The following is a 19,674-nucleotide window of genomic DNA, read 5'->3' as shown; positions in this document are numbered from 1 at the left end:
CGCCCTTGCATCAACGCCATTGCTGAAGCCATGTGCTGTGTGCTGTGGGAGTAGCCACAACCTCCTCCTCTTCTTCGACGTCCCCTGGAACTCCTTGTCTGGTAACTAGGGGTAACGGCCTTGGTGCTGTCTTGACCAGGTTCACGTGTACAATTCCTGATTAAATGGGAAGAGGAACCACAGCGAAAACAGTGTCTAGCTGCAAAAGCATTTACTGTGTTCTCAAACTCAGCATCCCCACTCTTAGGCACAGCATAACTCCCCTTTGAAGAAAAACCTCTTTCTCTTTGCCTTTTATCCTGTTCATCAGCAAGTCGAGAAGAAATGTATTCAAGGGTTAATTCAGATGAAGGCATAGCTTCCAAAGTTAAAGCTAGAGTCTCATAGCTTTTATCAAGAGAAGACAACAATATGTATGACTGCTGCTCCATAGAGAAAGGAATGCCCAACTGTCTTAGTTGATTAAAGGCAGACACCATTTTGGCAATATGTTCTTTCACACACGCTCCCGGTTGGAGACGTAAATCAAACAAACATCTTGTAGCATGGATCTTGGCCCCCGCAGTGTTTCTGGAATTTAGCCGCTGCAGAACCGTCCAGACCTCATGCGTGTTCTTTAACTCAGAAACATAAGGCATTTGCTCTGGTCCCACTGCCAAAACTAGTAGACCTTGGGCTTTCCTGTCGCGTTTCTGAGAAGCTGCTGCTGCTGCTTTGTCTTCTGCAGACGCGTCTGCAGCTGCCTGTAAAGGCGGTGCTTCAGTACAACTCCACAACTCTTTTGCTTGCAACCAAACCCTTACTCTAGCCTTCCAATCTTGCCAATTTTTCCCATTGAGTCGCGTAAATGGGACAGTAAAACTTTCCTGGGACTCTGCCATCCTCCCTGGGGCTTAGGAACGATACTCACAGACCTGTAGACCGTCTCCCAGCTGCTGAGGTGGCTCCTCGAGGAATAAGACGTCTTCCAGCGAGTACAAACTGCGCAGTGCCTCTTTAAAACTTTTCCTAGGCACGTTGCAGGACTCAAGCTGCTTTGAAGGCTTTCGTTGTCGGCAACCGCTTCTGTCTTCGCTCCAGTCCTTGCATAAATCACTCTGAACTGCACTCCTTATCTCCTTCTTGACGTACAAACATCCATAACCTGTCCCATTAAACTTTAATTAGTTTAATGCTAATCAGATGTCCAGTGCGCTTCCGATACCACAATGTCCCATTACAGCAGAGCATTTCGCACAGCGGCTCAAGAAGGGCTGGAGAGTCAGCATCTTTTCAATAAAGGAATCTTGGAGCAAGCGGTTTGGAACTCAAATAAAAGGTTTATTTACACAAAACAAAAAACCCTGGTGAAGAATCACACATTTCAGCAAACACGCCCCAAAAGAAAGGGGAAGGGGGAAGAAAAAGGGGGCAAACACAGGAGTGAGCTGACTATTTATACAAACTCACATTCCTGGAAGCCTAACGACCTCCAGCTGCTCAGTGACTAGAGCGTCTTGATTAGAGCTTCTTAACCCTTTAATACCAACACAAAGTGCAAGTAGATAAATAGGTACCACTCTGGTGGGAAGGTAAACGGCATTTCCGTGCACTGCTCTGGTTTGCCAGAAGCGGCTTAGTCATGCTGGCCACATGACCTGGAAGCTGTATGCCAGCTCCCTCAGCCAATAAAGCGAGATGAGCGCTGCAACCCCAGAGTCGTCCACGACTGGACCTAACGGTCAGGGGTCCCTTTACTCTAACCACCTTCAAACCATGTTGAACACTGCCCAGCTGGGCAGATTCTTGAAAACCAGAGGATGGTATACAACAGTAGGACATTATATTCCAGGGTGGGTTGAAAAAACACACAACCCAATGATTTTAAAAGTTGCATTTTAAAACCAGACTTTAAAATTTTAAATAGGATCTTTTTTTAATGACTTTGTTGATTGTTGGAACAATGGGGCAGTTGCTGTACACACCTTCCCAAGCACATGACTATGCAGAGTTACCTGTGCAGACCACCTAGAATCATAGAATCATAGAGTTGGAAGAGACCACAAGGGCCATCGAGTCCAACCCCCTGCCAAGCAGGAAACATCATCCGAGCACTCCTGACATATGGTTGTCAAGCCTCTGCTTAAAGACCTCCAAAGAAGGAGACTCCACCACACTCCTTGGCAGCAAATTCCACTGTCCAACAGCTCTTAATGTCAGGAAGTTCTTCCTAATGTTTAGGTGGAATCTTCTTTCTTGTAGTTTGGATCCATTGCTCCGTGTCCGCTTCTCTGGATTTGAGTGAGTGTATTTACTCACAAGCAGGGCATTTATATAAATCACAGACTGATTTAAATTATTATTTAAATCACCAAGGAAGAGGCTGAATGAAGCCGGTGGAACATTGGTGCTCCCTGCACTTTGGGAACTCCTGCAGTAGGCTATATTCTAGCCATGCAAAATTAATTTTCTACACACACACACACACACACACACACACACACCCAACCAACCCCAACCCTATTCTCTGCATTTTCCTTTTAAGCAAGTAGCATCACTGCTCAAGGATGCTTTCCAACCAGGCAGAACTACTTAAGAAGGGTTCAGAACAGGACTGGGTGTGCATGGCCTGGAGAGAGTTTTCAGGGCCAGATAGAAGCACATTTGGCCCCCTGGACCTGCAGTTCCCCACTCCTGCTTTAAACTAAGTTATCAAATGTTAAATAACATGCCTTTGGGGGTTATAAATTACGACTTGACACCCAGGCAGCATTTGCTTTAGGGCCAGTTCAGATATAGACTGCATTGTTCACTTAGAACCCTAAGCCAAGGAGTACGGTTTGTTAAGCCGTTTGGATCCACTGGACCCAAAGCCTCATGGAACCCCTTGAGATCTGGCCCTCAGCTGCATGAGCCTGGAGCCCAGGAAGTATAAATGCTGTAATAAGCAGATATGTTTTAATGGTTACAATGACCAATTAGTTATACATGCTTACTTAGGAAATATGTTAATTGGAATGTTGGAGGCTTTAGCCTCCTCCTTGGTGATTTAAATAATAATTTAAATCAGTCTGTGATTTATATAAATGCCCTGCTTGTGAGTAAATATGCACACTCAAATCCACATTTGTACATAGTTTAAAAACACAAAGTGAAATAGATAAAGTATAGCAGCAGCAGCAGCTAATTTCAAAATACCACTTGGCAATAATTTTCCTTTCCGTTGTGTGAACTGGCCTTTTCCTTAGTTGGGGTGTAATGTGGGGTTTTTTATGCTGGTCTTTGGAAATGTAGAGAATGGTTAAATTATTCAAGTATATAAGTAGAGGACAACATGCAATGGTAGAAACATGTATATGCAAAATGTTGGTAGACGAAAGTTTCGCAGAGCTGGAAATTTATACTTAGGTGCGTTTTTGTAGTATATTTTACGGCACAACAGGACAAATCTCATTTCCTTGCACTGTTTGCACGTTAACCAGTCTTGCGGTATTTCTGCTTCAGATTCCTTGCACTCTTGCAAAGTGGCTTGGGGATTAAGGGGGCTTTTGCTTTGTTTATATCGAGATATTAATAGCCACGTTCTCTTCTCCCCCAATCCCCCCTTTTTTTGTTCTTAGCTAAAAGCCTTTGACCACCATGAGTTGGAGTTTCCTGACACGTCTCCTCGAAGAAATCCACAACCACTCCACGTTCGTTGGGAAGATCTGGTTGACGCTGCTGATCGTCTTCCGCATCGTCCTCACCGCCGTGGGAGGCGAGTCCATCTACTACGATGAGCAGAGCAAGTTCGTGTGCAACACGGAACAGCCGGGCTGTGAGAACGTTTGCTACGACGCTTTCGCCCCGCTCTCCCACGTGCGCTTTTGGGTTTTCCAGATCATCCTCGTCTCCACTCCCTCGGTGATGTACCTGGCCTACGCCATTCACAAAATCGCCCGGATGGTGGAGCACGGCGAGACGGAGAGGAAGTTCCGAAGCAAGCCTTTCCCCATGCGCTGGAAACAGCACCGGGGCTTGGAAGAGGCTGAGGACGACCACGAGGAGGACCCGATGATGTACCCAGAGATTGAGCTGGAGAGCGAGAACAAGGAAAACCCGCCTCCGACCAAAGTGAAGCACGACGGCAGGAGGCGCATCCGAGAGGACGGCCTCATGAAGATTTATATACTGCAACTCCTGAGCAGGACTGTTTTTGAAATCGGCTTCCTTGTCGGCCAGTATTTCCTCTACGGGTTCGAAGTGAGCCCGAGATTCCTTTGCAGCCGGAAGCCGTGCCCGCACACGATAGACTGCTTCATTTCGCGGCCTACGGAAAAAACCATCTTCCTGCTCATCATGTACGGCGTCAGCTGCCTTTGTTTACTTCTGAACGTGTGGGAAATGCTCCACTTGGGGTTCGGCACCATCCGGGACACGCTGAACAATAAGCAGAAAGAGCTGGAGGACTCGGGGACTTACAACTACCCGTTCACTTGGAACACGCCGTCCGCGCCTCCGGGCTACAACATCGCGGTGAAGCCCGACCAGATCCAGTACACGGAACTGTCCAACGCCAAAATGGCCTACAAGCAGAACAAGGCGAACATCGCCCAAGAGCAGCAATACGGCAGCAACGAGGAGAACATCCCCACCGAGTTGGAGACCCTCCAGCGGGAAATCAAAGTCGCCCAGGAACGCTTAGACCTCGCCATCCAAGCCTACAACAACCAGAACAACCCAACCTGCTCCAAGGAGAAGAAGCCAAAGGGCAGCTCAAATAAAAGCAGCGGCAGCAGCAAGTCAGGGGATGGGAAAACCTCGGTCTGGATTTGATGCTGCCCCGCCTGGGAATTAATGCTGTGCTGCTTATGCTGACCAGCAGACTCGCTGCCTAAGGAATTCCCATAAATAAAATGTTTGGCTTTGTTTAAGTTCAGGGGTGTTTGGGGCTGCCAAAGGACACTCTCCAAAGGGGTGGGGGCGGGGGGAGAGAAGAAGCGTTTGTGCTCACATTCCACTGTTTCCAGAACATTTATTTCTTGTTTCTTCCAGGTCAGGAGAAGACCCGGGTTTATTTTTTATTTTTTAAAAACCCAATCATTCTCGTTGGAACGGTTTACACTGTGTGTACAGCATTATGGTACATTTTATTATGCACAATTTTTGGTATTTGTACATTGGATATCTCAGTTATACTTTTTATATTAAAAGGAAACAAAGTTGGTAATTCTGGGTGTTTTTGTTGTTTGTTTCCCCCCCCCCCTTAGGCCTGCAGATCTAAAAAAAAAAAAATTCACCTTAGATTTTCCTGAATTTTGACCATGAGGTGCTCCCCCCCCCCAAAAAAAAAAGTTAGAGAAGCTCATGAACAGGGGTGGGAATATTGGAATTTTTTTTAAGTGTCAATTTGATGCCTAGCACAATTCTTCAGCGACTGCTTAACTAAGAGAGAGGGAAGGATTGTGGCTTGGCAGCAGCAGGAAATCGTTACACCAGCCGTGTATTTAGTGCTTGCCTGGAGTGTCACAATCTGGATATTTAGCTTATCATTTCTTTAACTTCCGATGTGTGCTTATTTTTTTCTACACTAGTTTTTCAAACATGGGAGGAACTGAAATGGTAGAGAAGTGACAGCTTTTCAGAGAATTAAAGGGGGTAGGCTATGAAGCTTTCTAATATACCGTATTTTTCGCTCTATAACACGCACCGGACCATAACACGCACATAGTTTTTAGAGGAGGAAAACGAGAAAAAAAATATTCTAAACGAAATAGTGGATATATGATTTTTGTGGTTTATGTTGTGGCCACAGACATGTGATCTGACAGTGAGTTTGGAGTAGCCCAATGCAAAAATCCTGAGGATCCATGTGGATCCATGCTTTGTAACCACGGAGGAGGGAAGGAAGGGGAACCGTGGATCTTCTGCTCACGACTGCAGCAGATCCCCACCAGCACCCGCAGGCATCCGCTCCATAACACGCACAGACATTTCCCCTTTCTAGGAGGAAAAAAGTGAGTGTTATGGTGCAAAAAATACAGTAATTCTCCACAGAATTGTGGAGTTGGGACTCTGAGGATCTTCTCTTTCAAACCCTTGCGACGCAGGAATAACGTAGCTGTCCCATACGGGAATCAAACCTCCAACCTTGGCATTATCAACACCCACTCACTAACCAACTCCAGGCTTAACTAAGAGAGAGGGAGGGATTCATCACTGGACAAACAGATTTTTCTGAGCTTTTGGAAGCGCTGTGAGAACTGAAATAGCTGCTTAAACCAGAGAACCATAGTCATTTGAGGTGCGGAATTCATGCACGTGGATATTTGGGAGGCAAGTATAGCAAAATGATTTCGCCTCCAAATCTCCGAAAAAGGATCCTTTGCAATACAGCCTTGTTTGAAGGGTTCTTCATTGTTGCTAAATGACAGGGCTGTTCTGATTAAATGGCTTCCCATTTTTCTCATTGCTCAGAGCAGTATGAATTCTAGGGGCGGAGGGGAGAGATGTGTTCAGAGTTTGTTTTGCTCAAGAGACCAGTCGGATTTTGGCATTTGTCTTAGGTTTATAATTAGACAACAGAGAAGGCAATGTTTAGTGCCTTCGGTGATGCCTTTTTGGCAAGGGCAAGGGAGAACAGAGATGAGAGGTTCATGTGCTGTGTACACTACTTTCAACTAATAATGAATTACGAATCCAGGGCCGTGCTGTTCTGTTCTGCTCCCTGTCTTCTGGTGGTATGGGGCTATTCTTCGCGGAACTACTCTGTTTTCTTCACAAGGTATGGAAGTCAGGGGTGGCCAGGCTGAAAAACCTACTTGGATGTACAGTGGTGCCTCGCAAGACGAAAAGAATCCGTTCTGTGATTCTCTTGGTCTAGCGGTTTTTTCGTCTTGCGAAGCAAGCCCATTGACGGATTAGCGCTATTAGCGGCTTTTAGCGGCTTATCTGCTGATCGGATCAGCTGATAAGCGGCTTAGCGGCTTAGAAAAGGGGGGGGGGAACCAGCAGGAACTCGCAAGACATTGTCGTCTTGCGAAGCAAGCCCATAGGAAATTCGTTTTGCGAAGCACCTCCAAAACGGAAAACTCTTTCGTCTAGCGAGTTTTCCGTCTTGCGAGGCATTCGTCTTGTGGGGCACCACTGTATTCCGAAATATCCGGCTTTCCATCTCTCTCGCTCAACCCCCCCCCCCCCAAAAAAAAAAACCTCAAGGCAACTCACAGTACACAAATCTAAAATTTTGGTGGGGGGATAGGACTGGCTCCAGAGTTAGTCATGCTTGGGGTAGATCTTTTGAAATCACAAGACTTGAGTTAGTCATCATGACTACTCTTAAGCATGGTCTCCAACCCCTATAAACTACATTCTGGAAGTTCGGATCCATTCCTTCACAGTTTCCTTGGAAATACCCTGCACTGCCTTTTAAAGGCTTCTAAAGGATAGGACTTGGGTGCTTCCTCTTTGTGAAGAGAGAGCATCTCAGCCATACAGTGGTACCTCGGGTTACATACGCTTCAGGTTACAGACTCCGCTAACCCAGAAATAGTGCTTCAGGTTAAGAACTTTGCTTCAGGACGAGAACAGAGATCATGCTCCGGCGGCAGCAGGAGGCCCCATTAGCTAAAGTGGTGCTTCAGGTTAAGAACAGTTTCAGGTTAAGTACGGACCTCCAGAACGAATTAAGTACTTAACCTGAGGTACCACTGTATATGCATAACAGAGGAGAACAATTGAGTACAGTGGAACCTCAGGTTGCGGCCATAATCCCTGAGGAGGCACGTCCGCAACCCACAGCGTTCGCATCCTGAAGCGCCGCGTCTGCGCAGGCACTAGCACGATTTGGCGCTTCTGTGCATGCGTGATTTAGCGCTTCTGCGCATGTGCGAGCAGTGAAACCCAGAAGTAACTCATTCCAGTACTTCCGGGTTTCCTGCGGCCCATAACCCGAAAACACGTAACCTGAAGCGTCCGTAACATGAGGTATGACTGTATGTGGATCAGTGACTTCTCTGAAGATCTTAGTAAAGTAGCTGACTCGAATGCAAAAGAGACTGTCCCGAAAGTTTTAAGAAGATAGTCATAATCTTTACCAACCTTTCTGGACCAACTTTAGATAAATACATGGTTCTGGTTTTTAAAAGGCAGCACCTATCTGTTTGTTGTTGTTGTTGTTATAACCTTGAAGAGGGCTGAAAAAACATGCTGGATTTCTTAAGTTCCCCTGAGGATGGTTTCTGTCTGCGATGGGAAGTTTGAAAAACCTTATCTGTGGATATCTTCATTAACCTTAGAATGAGGTTTGATCATTCACCCATCTGAGCTGAAGCAAGTTGGCTTATCTGACTATTCCTTGACTCTTCCATCGGAAATGGCTCTTGAGATGTAAGGTTATCGGATGCCTTAAAAGCTGCAATTGGGAGGGGCAGGTGAAAGAGGAGCAGGAGGAAGGAGCCTGTGAACTGTCCATCTCCCTTTTACAGATAGGTAGCCGTGTTGGTCTGCCATAGTCAAAATAAAAAAATTCCTTCCAGTAGCACCTTAAAGACCAACTAAGTTAGTTCTTGGTATGAGCTTTTGTGTGCATGCACACTGTGTATCTGAAGAAGTGTGCATGCACACGAAAGCTCATACCAAGAACTAACTTAGTTGGTCTTTAAGGTGCTACTGGAAGGAATTTTTTTATTTCATCTCCCTTTTGTGACCCTTCTCTAGGCGTAGATGCAGAATGATACCCGACCAGCACCGCGGATGGGAAGCCTGACAACAGTGGCACCAGGAAGAGTGTACATGGGTGCCTGTTTCCATTTGCTTTGGAAAATGGGTGGCAACTGCACAGGCAGACCCATTTGAGGTGCCAAGAATTGCCTTTTCCTGACGTGGATGCTGGTATGTCCAGTGCTTGCCTTCAGACTACAGAAACGGGTCTTGAATTCTACCTTTTTGCCCAGATGTATCGGCACCCAGCGCAAGATAGGGGTGTGTGCAACAGTCGTTGTGTGTGCACAGCCCATTTGCACAGGCAAAGCGATGGGCGGAATGGGGCACATCCCTTGACAAGCTGAAAACGGCAGCTTTCAAAACCTTCTCTGAACAACCCAGAAGGACCGGTAAAGTAAAGAGTTGGAAAGACAACTTGCCCATTATTCCCAGTATGCATTGGGATGTGGGTGTTTGCATACTAGAGTGTGCCCGCAGTCCCCCTGAAGCCATGTAAAGGCCAGAAGGCCTGGCCTATGCCCTGCTTGGTTCATTGTAGGACAAGCCGCAGCATCTTCTGCGACACACTGTGGTTGCTGGTGTCCAATGGTAGGGTGGATACCTGGGAGGCCAACAGTAGGGGGAGCCAGAGAGAACGGCAAGCGGGTCCCACCCCCTGACCAGTTGTAAGAAGGCAGGGGCAACCTGGCTGAGGGCAGGGAGGTTGGTGGGGCAGTGCCTCCTTTGCCTCTACTGAGGATGCAGAGAAATTACTTGGCAAGAAGGGAATTCCTAAAGGCAGGAAGTTGGAAAACCACTGTTGCATGTGTCCACGTACAGTGGTACCTCTGGATGCAAACAGGATCCGTTCTGGAGCTCCGTTTGCATCCTAAAGCGAACGCAACCCGCATGTGTGCGGGTCGCGATTCGCCGTTTCCACGCATGCGCTCGATGTCATTTTGAGCGTCTGCACATGCGCGAGCTGCGAAACCTGGAAGTAACCTGAAAACTCTCAACCTGAAGCATATTTGACCCAAGGTATGGGACACGGGTGGCGCTGTGGGTTAAACCACAGAGCCTAGGGCTTGCCGATCAGAAGGTCGGTGGTTCAAATCCCCGCGACGGGGTGAGCTCCCGTTGCTCGGTCCCTGCTCCTGCCAACCTAGCAGTTTGAAAGCACGTCAAAGTGCAAGTAGATAAATAGGTACCACTCCGGCGGGAAGGTAAACGGTGTTTCCGTGCGCTGCTCTGGTTCGCCAGAAGCGGCTTAGTCAGAAGCAGCCAATAAAGCGAGATGAGTGCCGCAACCCCAGAGTCGGCCACGACTGGACCTAATGGTCAGGGCTCCCTTTACCTTTTTATGACGGTAGTTGCTTGGGTTGGGCTTGCTTCCGCTTGCTTCTCTCTGTGACAATCATTTGCATTCCTTTGCACTTTGCACAGGAAAAGAGGCAAACTTTTGCTGCCAGCAGTTAAACTTCTCCCCCCAAATGCAAAGTGACTTGAGCTCCAAACCCTTGTTTCCATAGCTGTTTCATATTCATTTTAGCTGCAAGAAGGAGAGTTCATCTTACTTTGAAATGGAGCATGTGTGGCTTCCAGTGAAGTGGATGTTTCTTTTATGCCGACGAGCCGTCACATGGCAAGTTCTCAAAACCTCTTCGTTGGGGAGGAAGAGGACTAGATGAATTTTTCTATTGAAGCCGGGGTTTTGCCCTGGAGCTCCTTGTCATTGTCGGCTTAGGAAAATGTCAAGCAACAGTGTTCGATTGTGTCCCTAAGCATGTGCAGAATACATTTCCCCTTGCTGCTGAATAACTATAGCTTTTCCTCAAGTTTAATATTATGGGACAGGGTAGTATGTGGCTTCCAGAAAAGGCCTGGGAATAAAATACGCCTAATACTTGCTTTTCTTTTGTTGGCAGGCTGTGAGTTTTTGCAGTGCATTCAGTTCCGGGTATTGAACACAGATGCAATAACTCCTGCGACATAGTAAGCCGCTTGCTATTGGCAAGAGGTACAAGATGCATAGGAATCTGATAAATTTGCATGCTTCCGTTTCATGAGGAATTTTTCAGAAGCCACTCTTGTGGTTGTGGAGCTGGAGAGGCTGCTCTGAGGACAATGAGAGAGTCACATCCTCAGGCATGGCCAGTGCAGAAGTGGGTGCTAGGGCTTCCTGTCAACTTGCAAATAAATCCAGAAAAGTTACTAGTCCTCAGCATTTTATTTTATTTTTAAAAAACAAACCATTGGCTATATATACTATTAACAGTCACTGATGCCCTACAGTGGAAAAAAGGGAGTCAAATTTTGATTTTTAAAAATAGAAGCCCCCTTCCTTGTCACAAGCAAGTTTAAAGACTTGTGTTAAATATAATTTTTATACCACATAACACCTGTAAACATTTCAAGTGTTCCGTGTGTTTCATGTGCAGTGTCTGGATGTTTTAATGCTTGCAACAGCCTTGAGAGGTAAGTTATTCTCCCCTATTTTGCAGATGGAAGGGGCAGGATGAAGCATGCAAGAAAGTAGCTTTGCCTAAGGCCACGCTAGTGAGTTCCTGGCAGAGGTGAGATTCGAACCCGGAACTCCCCGATTTGCAACTTCCTATTCCAGCCATTACTGACTTGCACTCTTTATCCTGAGGCTTTCTGCATGTGCTCTAAAAACACTCATTTTATCAATCACTTTCGTTCCTTCCAGGGCTGAGTGGGCATTCCGCAAACCATGTTCCAAAGCTTAGGGAGCCCCGTGCTCACATTTAAACCCTGGAAATATACAGATGCGTTGTGCATTTATGACGGAAAAATGGAAGGTCAATGTGATGCTAACAGAAAGGCATTCGAGACGGAAGGGGGGATATTTGCTGGTCGGAAGCCAAAACTTGCAGGCGTCGGGAGACGGTAAGTAATGCAAACCAGCAGGGTTGGAGAGCAGTTTGGGTTTCCAACAGCTCCCAGCATCAGAAGCACATAGTAGTAAGGAACAAATGCAGAACAGAAAGGGATTTTGGTAGCTTGGCTTTAAAAAAACAAACCAATACCAAACTGTTCAGCATAACCTTAAAAGGTTTTTCAGGAACACAAGACTGTTTGGTACAGAAACCTCAGCACCGGGTTTTTAATTAACAGGGCTAGGATTGCCCTCTGTGTATTAATTTCAAAGGCATTTTGCAAATTGCAATGAAGACATGGAAGATCACATTGTCTTCCATTCAGACACTTGAGACCAAAACCCTGGGTTTGTTCCCATCCCCTTCTCAATCTGTTGGCGTTGCCAAGCGAGTCCAAAAGTAAGTGAGACCTTTTTGTTCCGTCAGCTGACTGGGAACACTCACTTTCTGAGGCTTAGGAAGTTAAATCCTTCCACTTCCTGCGTAAGGAACCTTTGCCACTTCCCAATCCCTTATCCTCGCTGCAGAAGACTTCCAACATTTTCTTCCATTTTAGGAGAATAAGTTGGTGGTTCCTTATTGGTAATACTGGGAACAGGCAAGAGAAATTAGGGAGAACTGCCATCCTTACAATGGTCCTTACATCTAGCCAACAAATATTTAAATTCCAGGAACATGACTCAACACCCAGAATTCCTTCAGGGAACTTGTAAACCTGAATATTCAAAGCTATTTATTTTCAATGTAAAACATATTCTGAAGGTGCCTTTGCCAGATCATGGGGGATATTGAGGCACCTTATCTCAGACTTAATGTCATCAGGTCCTAGGTTTGCAATGTTTTCAAACTCTGCTACTATAGTCTTCAACTCAGGAATGCTTCTGCCAGGTTGGAAAGAATCAGTAAGATGCCATCCACTAATAAATGTATTGTGTGTTTGTTAATGTGTCTAAAGAATACTGAAAATCAATGTACAGTGGTACCTCTGGTTACATACTTAATTCGTTCCGTTCTTAACCTGAAATTGTTCTTAACCTGAAATTGTTCTTAACCTGAAGCACCACTTAAGCTAATGGGGCCTCCTGCTGCCGCCGCACAGTCAGAGCACAATTTCTGTTCTCATCCTGAAGCAAAGTTCTTAACCTGAGGTACTATTTCTGGGTTAGCGGAGTTTGTAACTTGAAGGTTATGTAACCCGAGGTACTGTATTCTTGTGGCCGTTCAGAAGGAATTAAAGTTTGTGTGAAGTAGGTCTGTTGCTGACAAAAGGATGGGACAAGGGAATTAGATTGGTTCACTGCTTTCTTATAGTTTTTGTGGTTTTAAAGGTTCATCGCTTCCAGTTGTTTCCAGGGCTCTTTTATAAATAGCAAGTGGCAGATTCTGAAATTAAAACATAGCACGATAACAGGTTTGTACAGATCTCTGCAGCATGTAATCGGGTAATCCAGATCTTCCCCCTGCCATCTTCAGTTGTCTGACTATCCGTGTCTCGTCTTCTAAGCTGCAAGCATCGTATTGTATGTGGGAAATTTTCTTTCTCTTAACAGCAGCTTCAGGAAGGCCGGTCTCTGTGTCCCTCATCACCCCTTATCTTCAGAACCGTTTTGCAAAGTAAGGTCAATCCCTGGGCCTAAGATGAAGGGCTGAAGGGGATAGAGAAAAGAGTTGAAGATCATTGTGTTAATAAGGAAGAACGATGGACCCTTTGGAAGGTCAGAAGGACACATTGACAGTGTGGGGTAAAGATGGGATGAAACATTTTAATAATAATAAATTTTTATACCCGCCCTTCCCGGTTCAAAAACCGGGCTCAGGGCGGCTAACAACAAATTTAAAACTTAATTATAAAAGCAGCATAAAATACAGTATAAAAACATGAATAACAATAAAAATCAAAAACCAATTAGATAATCACCAGGGCTAGCTGGCTGAATTGGTCCTACTTGGGCCAGTAAGGAGGCCAGGGAAGAATGAGCTGTGGGGTCTCAGAGCAGGTGATCTTCATAAAAGGGGAGGGGGGAAGGAAGAGAAGGGAAATAAAAGATCAGGCTGAATTCAAATTAAAGGCCAGGTGGAATAGCTCTGGCCCAACGGAAGGAGCTTAAATCCTGAAGGGCCCTAGTCTCATGGGACAGAGCATTCCACCCAGTCGGAGCCATCACTGAGAAGGCCCTTAAATGTAGCAGGAGAGATTCCAAAGGGTTCTTGCTGCCTTTAAGACATCTGTGCTTTTTTACGTTGAGGAGCAGAGCGGGATGGCAGGAAGGGGTGGAATCCTGAAACTTTCCAGCACAGCAAGGACCAGCCAGGTGTGGTGGGGCAGCTGTCATTCACCCAGCGTACCGCATTTTTCGTTCTATAGGACACACTTTTCCCCCTCCAAAAATTAAGGGGAAATGTGTGTGCGTCCTATGGAGCGAATGCAGGCTCCTTGGCTTCAGCGATAGCAACGCAAAGCCTCCGAAGCGCAGAGGGACTGCTCCCTCCACGCTCCAGAGGCTTTGCGTTGCTTTCGCTGAAGCCTGGAGAGCTCTTGCTCTCCAGGCTTCAGGGATAGCCGCCTGAAGCCTTCAGAGCACAGCGCGAGTTCCCGCTGCGCTCCGGAGGCTACGGGTTGCTTTTGCTGAAGCCAGGAGAGCAAGACTCTCCCGGCTTCAGCAGAGAGGGAGACCTGCGCAGCGCCCCTTCAGCGAAGTGGGAGGAGAAATGGAGGGGGCTCCGTTTCTCCTGCCGCTTCGCTGAAGGGGCGCTTCGCAGAGAGGGGGAGAATTTTTCCCCCTTGTTCTCCTCCTCTAAAACAAGGTGCGTCCTATGGTCGGGTGTGTCCTATAGAGCGAAAAATACGGTATTTCAAAACACTGCAGCTGGTCAGTTTTGCTGCTGTTTTTCCAGTGTTCAGATTTCTCTCCCAGCCCCCTCAAAATATAGCGATGGAGGAATGTAACGAAGTGACCTGCGCTTGCTTTTCAGGAGAGACAAAACGGGAAGCCCAGGCTGAAAACACACACAGATGGCCACGACCAAGAGGTAAGCTGGAAAACCTTGCATTTGAGGACTTGCCTGGGCCTCCTAGGCAACCAAGAATTCTGTGGCTGCCAGGGAGCTGCTAGCCAACTGCATACAGTGGTGCCTCGCAAGACGAAAATAATCCGTTCTGTGATTCTCTTCGTCTAGTGGTTTTTTTCGTCTTGCAAAGCAAGCCCATTGAAGGATTAGCGCTATTAGCGGCTTTCAGAGGCTTTTAGCGGCTTATCTGCTGGTCGGATCAGCTGATAAGCGGCTTAGCGGCTTAGAAAAAGGGGGGAAAGGAAAAAAACCAGCAGGAACTCGCAAAACATTGTCATCTTGTGAAGCAAGCCCATAAGAGATTCGTTTTGCGAAGCACCTTCAAAACGGAAAACTCTTTCGTCTAGTGAGTTTTCCGTCTTGTGAGGCTTTCGTCTTGCGGGGCACCACTGTATCTAGAAAGATGTATGTGTGCACCCTGACCTGCAGGGAATATAAGAATGTATATATTATATAGGTGGGGAGGGTTACCAGGAGGAGTGAAGAACCCTCTTCTAACCGCAGCGTGATTTTATCTTCGGTTACCTTTTTTCTGATGGGCCACTGCTCAGGCTGGCTCCCTGTTTCTGGTCCTTAGTCTGAGATGCTCTATTGGGAAAAGGGACAACGCACACTATAATTTTTAATAGATTTGGGGGGCGCTGAACCAGTTTGGTTGTGTTTTGGTTGTTGGTAAAAAAAAAAAAACAGTGAAAACCCCCAGGCGGCTGATACATTGGGTTTACATAATCAATAATAACATATTCAGAGCAACCATATGTACAATTCTATATACTTTAACACTTCTCCCTCCACAAGGTTTATTTAACTTTTAACATTTTAATTGCCCCAAATTGTTCAAACCTGCCCAAATAATTCAATTTATTCTCAAACCAAGCCTCCTCCTCCTCACTGACCTTAAACCCTTTCATGTTATGTATCTTCACAGTTAAGATATTCTAAGATTATAATATTTTTCATTTTTTCCTTCCATTGGTTCACCCCTAGCTCGTCTGCATTTTTCCAATTACTCGCTATAACCTGTCTGGCTGCAATTACCATCAATTTTACCCATTTACATTCCTCTCTTGTTTCTAACTCTGTGTTATTCAGGCTAATAAGAACCATTAATTTAGATATTTCCACCTTCCTACCCACAATTCCCGACTGAACCAGTTTTAAGCAGGTTTCCCATTTGCATCCAGACGGCAACTCACTACAGCTTGAAATTAAAAATAGTGTTGAACCTATCGGTGCACTAAGGCCACATAACAAATCAACTTGCTTTGGTACCAACCCATTGTTTTCTTTCTGTCATTCTATTTTAATTTACTGCTCTAAATCTCCAGGTAAGTTTACCTCACTCTTTTTTTAGAAAGGGTTTTAGAAAGGCCCTACGAAGAGGTGAGAAGTCCCGTCGGGGACACCTGATTACTGCCTCTTTAGATGCCTTGTGATGGAATACAGACGTGACTGCAGAATTTATTTTACTTGTCAGTTTTGTGTCTGATTTTTTCCCATGGTAGTACCTTCGGCTCACCACAGGAGGGCACACAAAAGCAAGCAGCTACTGGAGAATTTGAGGATTTCTCCTTGCAGGCTTACGTTTTCTGCAGCAATAGGAGCAGAATAAAGGACCTTTAGTGAGAAGATAGGGGAGAAACGCACCGGGAACAAGCTTGTTTTGTCCAGCTCTGGAGGGGGAGGACTTGAACCAGTGGCTTCACGTTACAGGAAAGGAGATTCCCACTAAACATCAGGGAAAACACTTCCTTTTCGACAAAGGATCGATTTCCCTCTGGAGTTTGTGGACTCTCCTTCCTTGGAGGTTTTTAAGCAGAGGTTGGATGCCCACCTGTCCCTAGATGCCTTAGCTGAGATTCCTGTATTGCAGAGGATGCGGGTGGCGCTGTGGTCTAAACCAGAGAGCCTAGGGCTTGCTGATCAGAAGGTCGGCGGTTCAAATCCCCGCGACGGGGTGAGCTCCCTTTGCTCGGTCCCTACTCCTGCCAACTCAGCAGTTCGAAAGCACAAAGTACAAGTAGATAAATAGGTACCACTCAGGTGGGAAGGTAAATGGCATTTCCGTGCGCTGCTCTGGTTTGCCAGAAGCGGCTTAGTCATGCTGGCCACATGACCCAGAAACTGTACGCCGGCTCCCTCGGCCAATAAAGCAAGGTGAGGGCTGCAACCCCAGAGTTGTCCAAGACTGGACCTAATGGGTCCCTTTACCTGCATTGCAGGGGGTCAGACCAGATGACCCCTGAGCTCCCTTCCAACTCTACAATGCTAGGATGATTCAACATGTTTGGATGCACTTAAAAATGAGGTGTTAAGAATTCTGCTAGTGCACTGCTCCTGCCTAAGCTGGTGGAGAGAGGCAGTCAGTACTGGGTGCAGGCTAATGCTTTTTGGGGTCTTCACATCCATCCTCAAGAGGCCCAGGTCTGGCCTTCACGGCCATCTTCTACATGGACCCCTCCCCATCTCACCTAACAGGTCATAATGTCTGGGAGGCAAGCTGTGCACAGGGGTGGGAGAACTGTGCCCATTCAGATACCATTGTCCTCCCAGTTCCCATCGGGTCATCCAGCGTAGCTGATGGGCCAAGCTTATTGGCATTCTACATTCTTTTTAACTTTTCCTTTCTCTTTTGACTCATGCTTCTTTCAGAATTAAAGGATCTGAAAATTGTAGATGGGCTTATCCTCGGTGGGAGTTAATTACCTTGCACAAGAATGGTAAGTTATACAATTTATAAAAAAAATGAAACAAAAAACTTAGTGGTACTTCGAAGGGGTGTTAATTTTCTTAGTGGGCCTTTTTTGATTGGGTGGGTGGAGTGGAAAGACACCTCAAAAGGCTGGTAGTGCCTTAAAAACTAGTCAATTTAATTATGGCATCCATAAATTTACTTCTTCGGTTGCATGGAATGTTATCATAAGTTTAGATAGATAGATAGATAGATAGATAGATAGATAGATAGATAGATCTATTTGTAGATATGGATGGGTGGATGAATACCTGGTTGGGCAGAATCGTGAAAGCAAGGTCAGAAAAGTACAGCGTTGTGATTATCATGTCCAGTTTATAATGGCCAGTCGGAACAATCAGGAACTGCTAACACAGACATCCTGGCGTCGTTAATCCAATTAATGGGGTTCTTGTGGGATTATTGCACGCTTCCAGCTCATTTTTGCTTTGGGCAGAGAGTTGGGGCAGCGACTTGACCTGTGTAGTTCGGAGGGTGTGGCTCATCCCTCACTCCATGTGTCTTGTGTAGAGATACCAAAATAAAGGCTATAGAGCAGGCACCCCCAAACTCAGCCCTCCAGCTGTTTTGGGACTACAACTCCCATCATCCCTAGCTAACAGGACCCAATGGTCAGGGATGGTGGGAATTGTAGTCCCAAAACAGCTGGAGGGCCGAGTTTGGGGGCGCCTGCTATAGAGAGAGTGTCCTACAGGTCTCTTGGTCAGTAGGTGCTGGACTCAGCAGAGCGACTGGCCTGGCAGCCTCCAAGGATGCTAAGGTCATGGCAGGGGTGGGGTGGGGTGGGGGGATCCTGGTCTCTTAACCCCAGGATACAAGTAGAAGCAGAATAAATCCTCCTTACCTTTTTCAAGATTACGAAGCTTGTCTTCTCGCAAGAGCCGCTCTTAAAAAAAATAAAAGTAGAACTCTTCTTTCACCTACCTAAATATCCGACTTAAGCTGCCTCAACTCCCAGTCCTACCCCTAGCTATCTAATAAAACATGAAATACGAAGGTATAAAGCTACAAGATAAATATTAAATAGAAAAAAAATATAGGTAAAAAAAATATAAGTAACAGAGCAAACCAAAACGCAAGACCTCCACTCCTGCATGTACAAACTCGTTCTCTCATAATCAAGATTTACTCCCTCCGCATTCCCACCCTGGACACCTCTGGTTGGTGACTTTTAAAGCAGCCGCAAAAGATGTCATAAAGGTGGGCAAGTCACTGTTACCTTGACAACCCACCTGCTTTGGCATGCTTCTTGAATTGTGCTTGCCGAAGCATCCCTCTTCACTTTCGTAGCTCCATTTTTCACGAATCAAGATTCCTTCAGCACCATTCCCAACCTCCTAAATAGAGTAGGTAACTCGCACCTCACCGGTTTAGAGGTGGCTAGAGCACAGGATTAAGACAGCCCACTTTGCAATATGGAAGGCTCCAGGTTCAATCCCTGGCGTCGTAGCTACGGAAACTTCCCCAACTTTAAAATTAATTGAATTTTAACATTAACGCACAGTAATAAAACAAGGACAAAATATGGATACAAAAGGATGAGGAAAAGAGAAGGAAAGTAGAGAAAATATATATTGTGAGGTGTCTGCTCTTTGTCATTCCAGAAATGTAGAACCATGGACCATCTTTTGAGAAATATTGTTTTTCTGTTATATGTTGCCTTTATTTGCAAGACCGTTTCCCAAGTTTTTCTTCGGTCATTCTGCAAATGTTGGGGGATTTTTACAATATCAAAGTTTGTCAGAGTTTCTGTCAGCTGAAAATCAACATTTGTAAGCTCAAACTGGAACATTGCAAGGATTGGTTTTAGGGTTTTTCAGTAATCACTAAAGAAGGGAGGTTTCTTATAGGCAGATGGTGGGAAATGGCATTGGTGAACACACATCTTCCACAGCACTCCTCTTGCTCAGTGCGCCGACCTTTAGGTCCAGTTGTGGCCGACTCTGGGGTTGCGGTGCTCATCTCGCTTTATTGGCCGAGGGAGCCGGCGTACAGCTTCCGGGTCATGTGGCCAGCATGACTAAGCCGCTTCTGGCGAACCAGAGCAGCGCACGGAAACGCTGTTTACCTTCCCGCCGGAGCAGTACCTATTTATCTACTTGCACTTTGACGTGCTTTCAAACTGCTAGGTTGGCAGGAGCAGGGACTGAGCAACGGGAGCTCACCCCGTCGCAGGGATTCGAACCGCCGACCTTCTGATCGGCAAGCCCTAGGCTCTGTGGTTTAACCCACAGCGCCACCCACGTCCCATAGTACATGGGTAGACAACTCTAAAATGCCAGAGACAAAAAGTTA

General features: G+C 46.1%; 1 protein-coding gene and 3 long non-coding RNA genes across 7 annotated transcripts in view; 2 read left to right on the top strand and 2 right to left on the bottom strand.

The window, feature by feature from the left end:
- Window positions 1-5,188, top strand: part of GJC1 (gap junction protein gamma 1) — a 39,580-nt gene extending 34,392 nt beyond the window's left edge. For all 4 annotated transcript variants that reach the window (XM_083470533.1, XM_083470532.1, XM_083470530.1 and 1 more), the window contains exon 2: window positions 3,600-5,188. In XM_083470533.1, the coding sequence (XP_083326659.1) occupies window positions 3,619-4,794 (1,176 nt within the window). In that variant the 5' untranslated portion in view covers window positions 3,600-3,618 and the 3' untranslated portion in view covers window positions 4,795-5,188. The remainder of the gene's footprint in view (window positions 1-3,599) is intronic.
- A 4,833-nt stretch (window positions 5,189-10,021) lies between these two features.
- On the top strand, window positions 10,022-13,246 carry LOC310690982. Its single transcript, XR_014518306.1, has 3 exons — window positions 10,022-10,678; window positions 11,369-11,568; window positions 13,109-13,246. It is a non-coding gene; the product is annotated as an uncharacterized lncRNA (long non-coding RNA).
- On the bottom strand, window positions 12,279-18,583 carry LOC310690980. Its single transcript, XR_014518304.1, has 3 exons — window positions 18,224-18,583; window positions 15,153-15,215; window positions 12,279-13,204 (listed from the first exon to the last, which is right to left on the bottom strand). It is a non-coding gene; the product is annotated as an uncharacterized lncRNA (long non-coding RNA).
- LOC310690990 lies at window positions 14,344-15,089 on the bottom strand. The gene is made up of 2 exons (XR_014518314.1): window positions 15,015-15,089; window positions 14,344-14,675 (listed from the first exon to the last, which is right to left on the bottom strand). It is a non-coding gene; the product is annotated as an uncharacterized lncRNA (long non-coding RNA).
- Window positions 18,584-19,674: the final 1,091 nt, after the last annotated feature.

Source organism: Podarcis liolepis, assembly GCF_965112155.1.
Source record: "Podarcis liolepis genome assembly, chromosome: 13".
Taxonomy (NCBI): Eukaryota; Metazoa; Chordata; class Lepidosauria; order Squamata; family Lacertidae; genus Podarcis; species Podarcis liolepis.
This window is presented reverse-complemented; position numbering and strand designations above follow the sequence as displayed.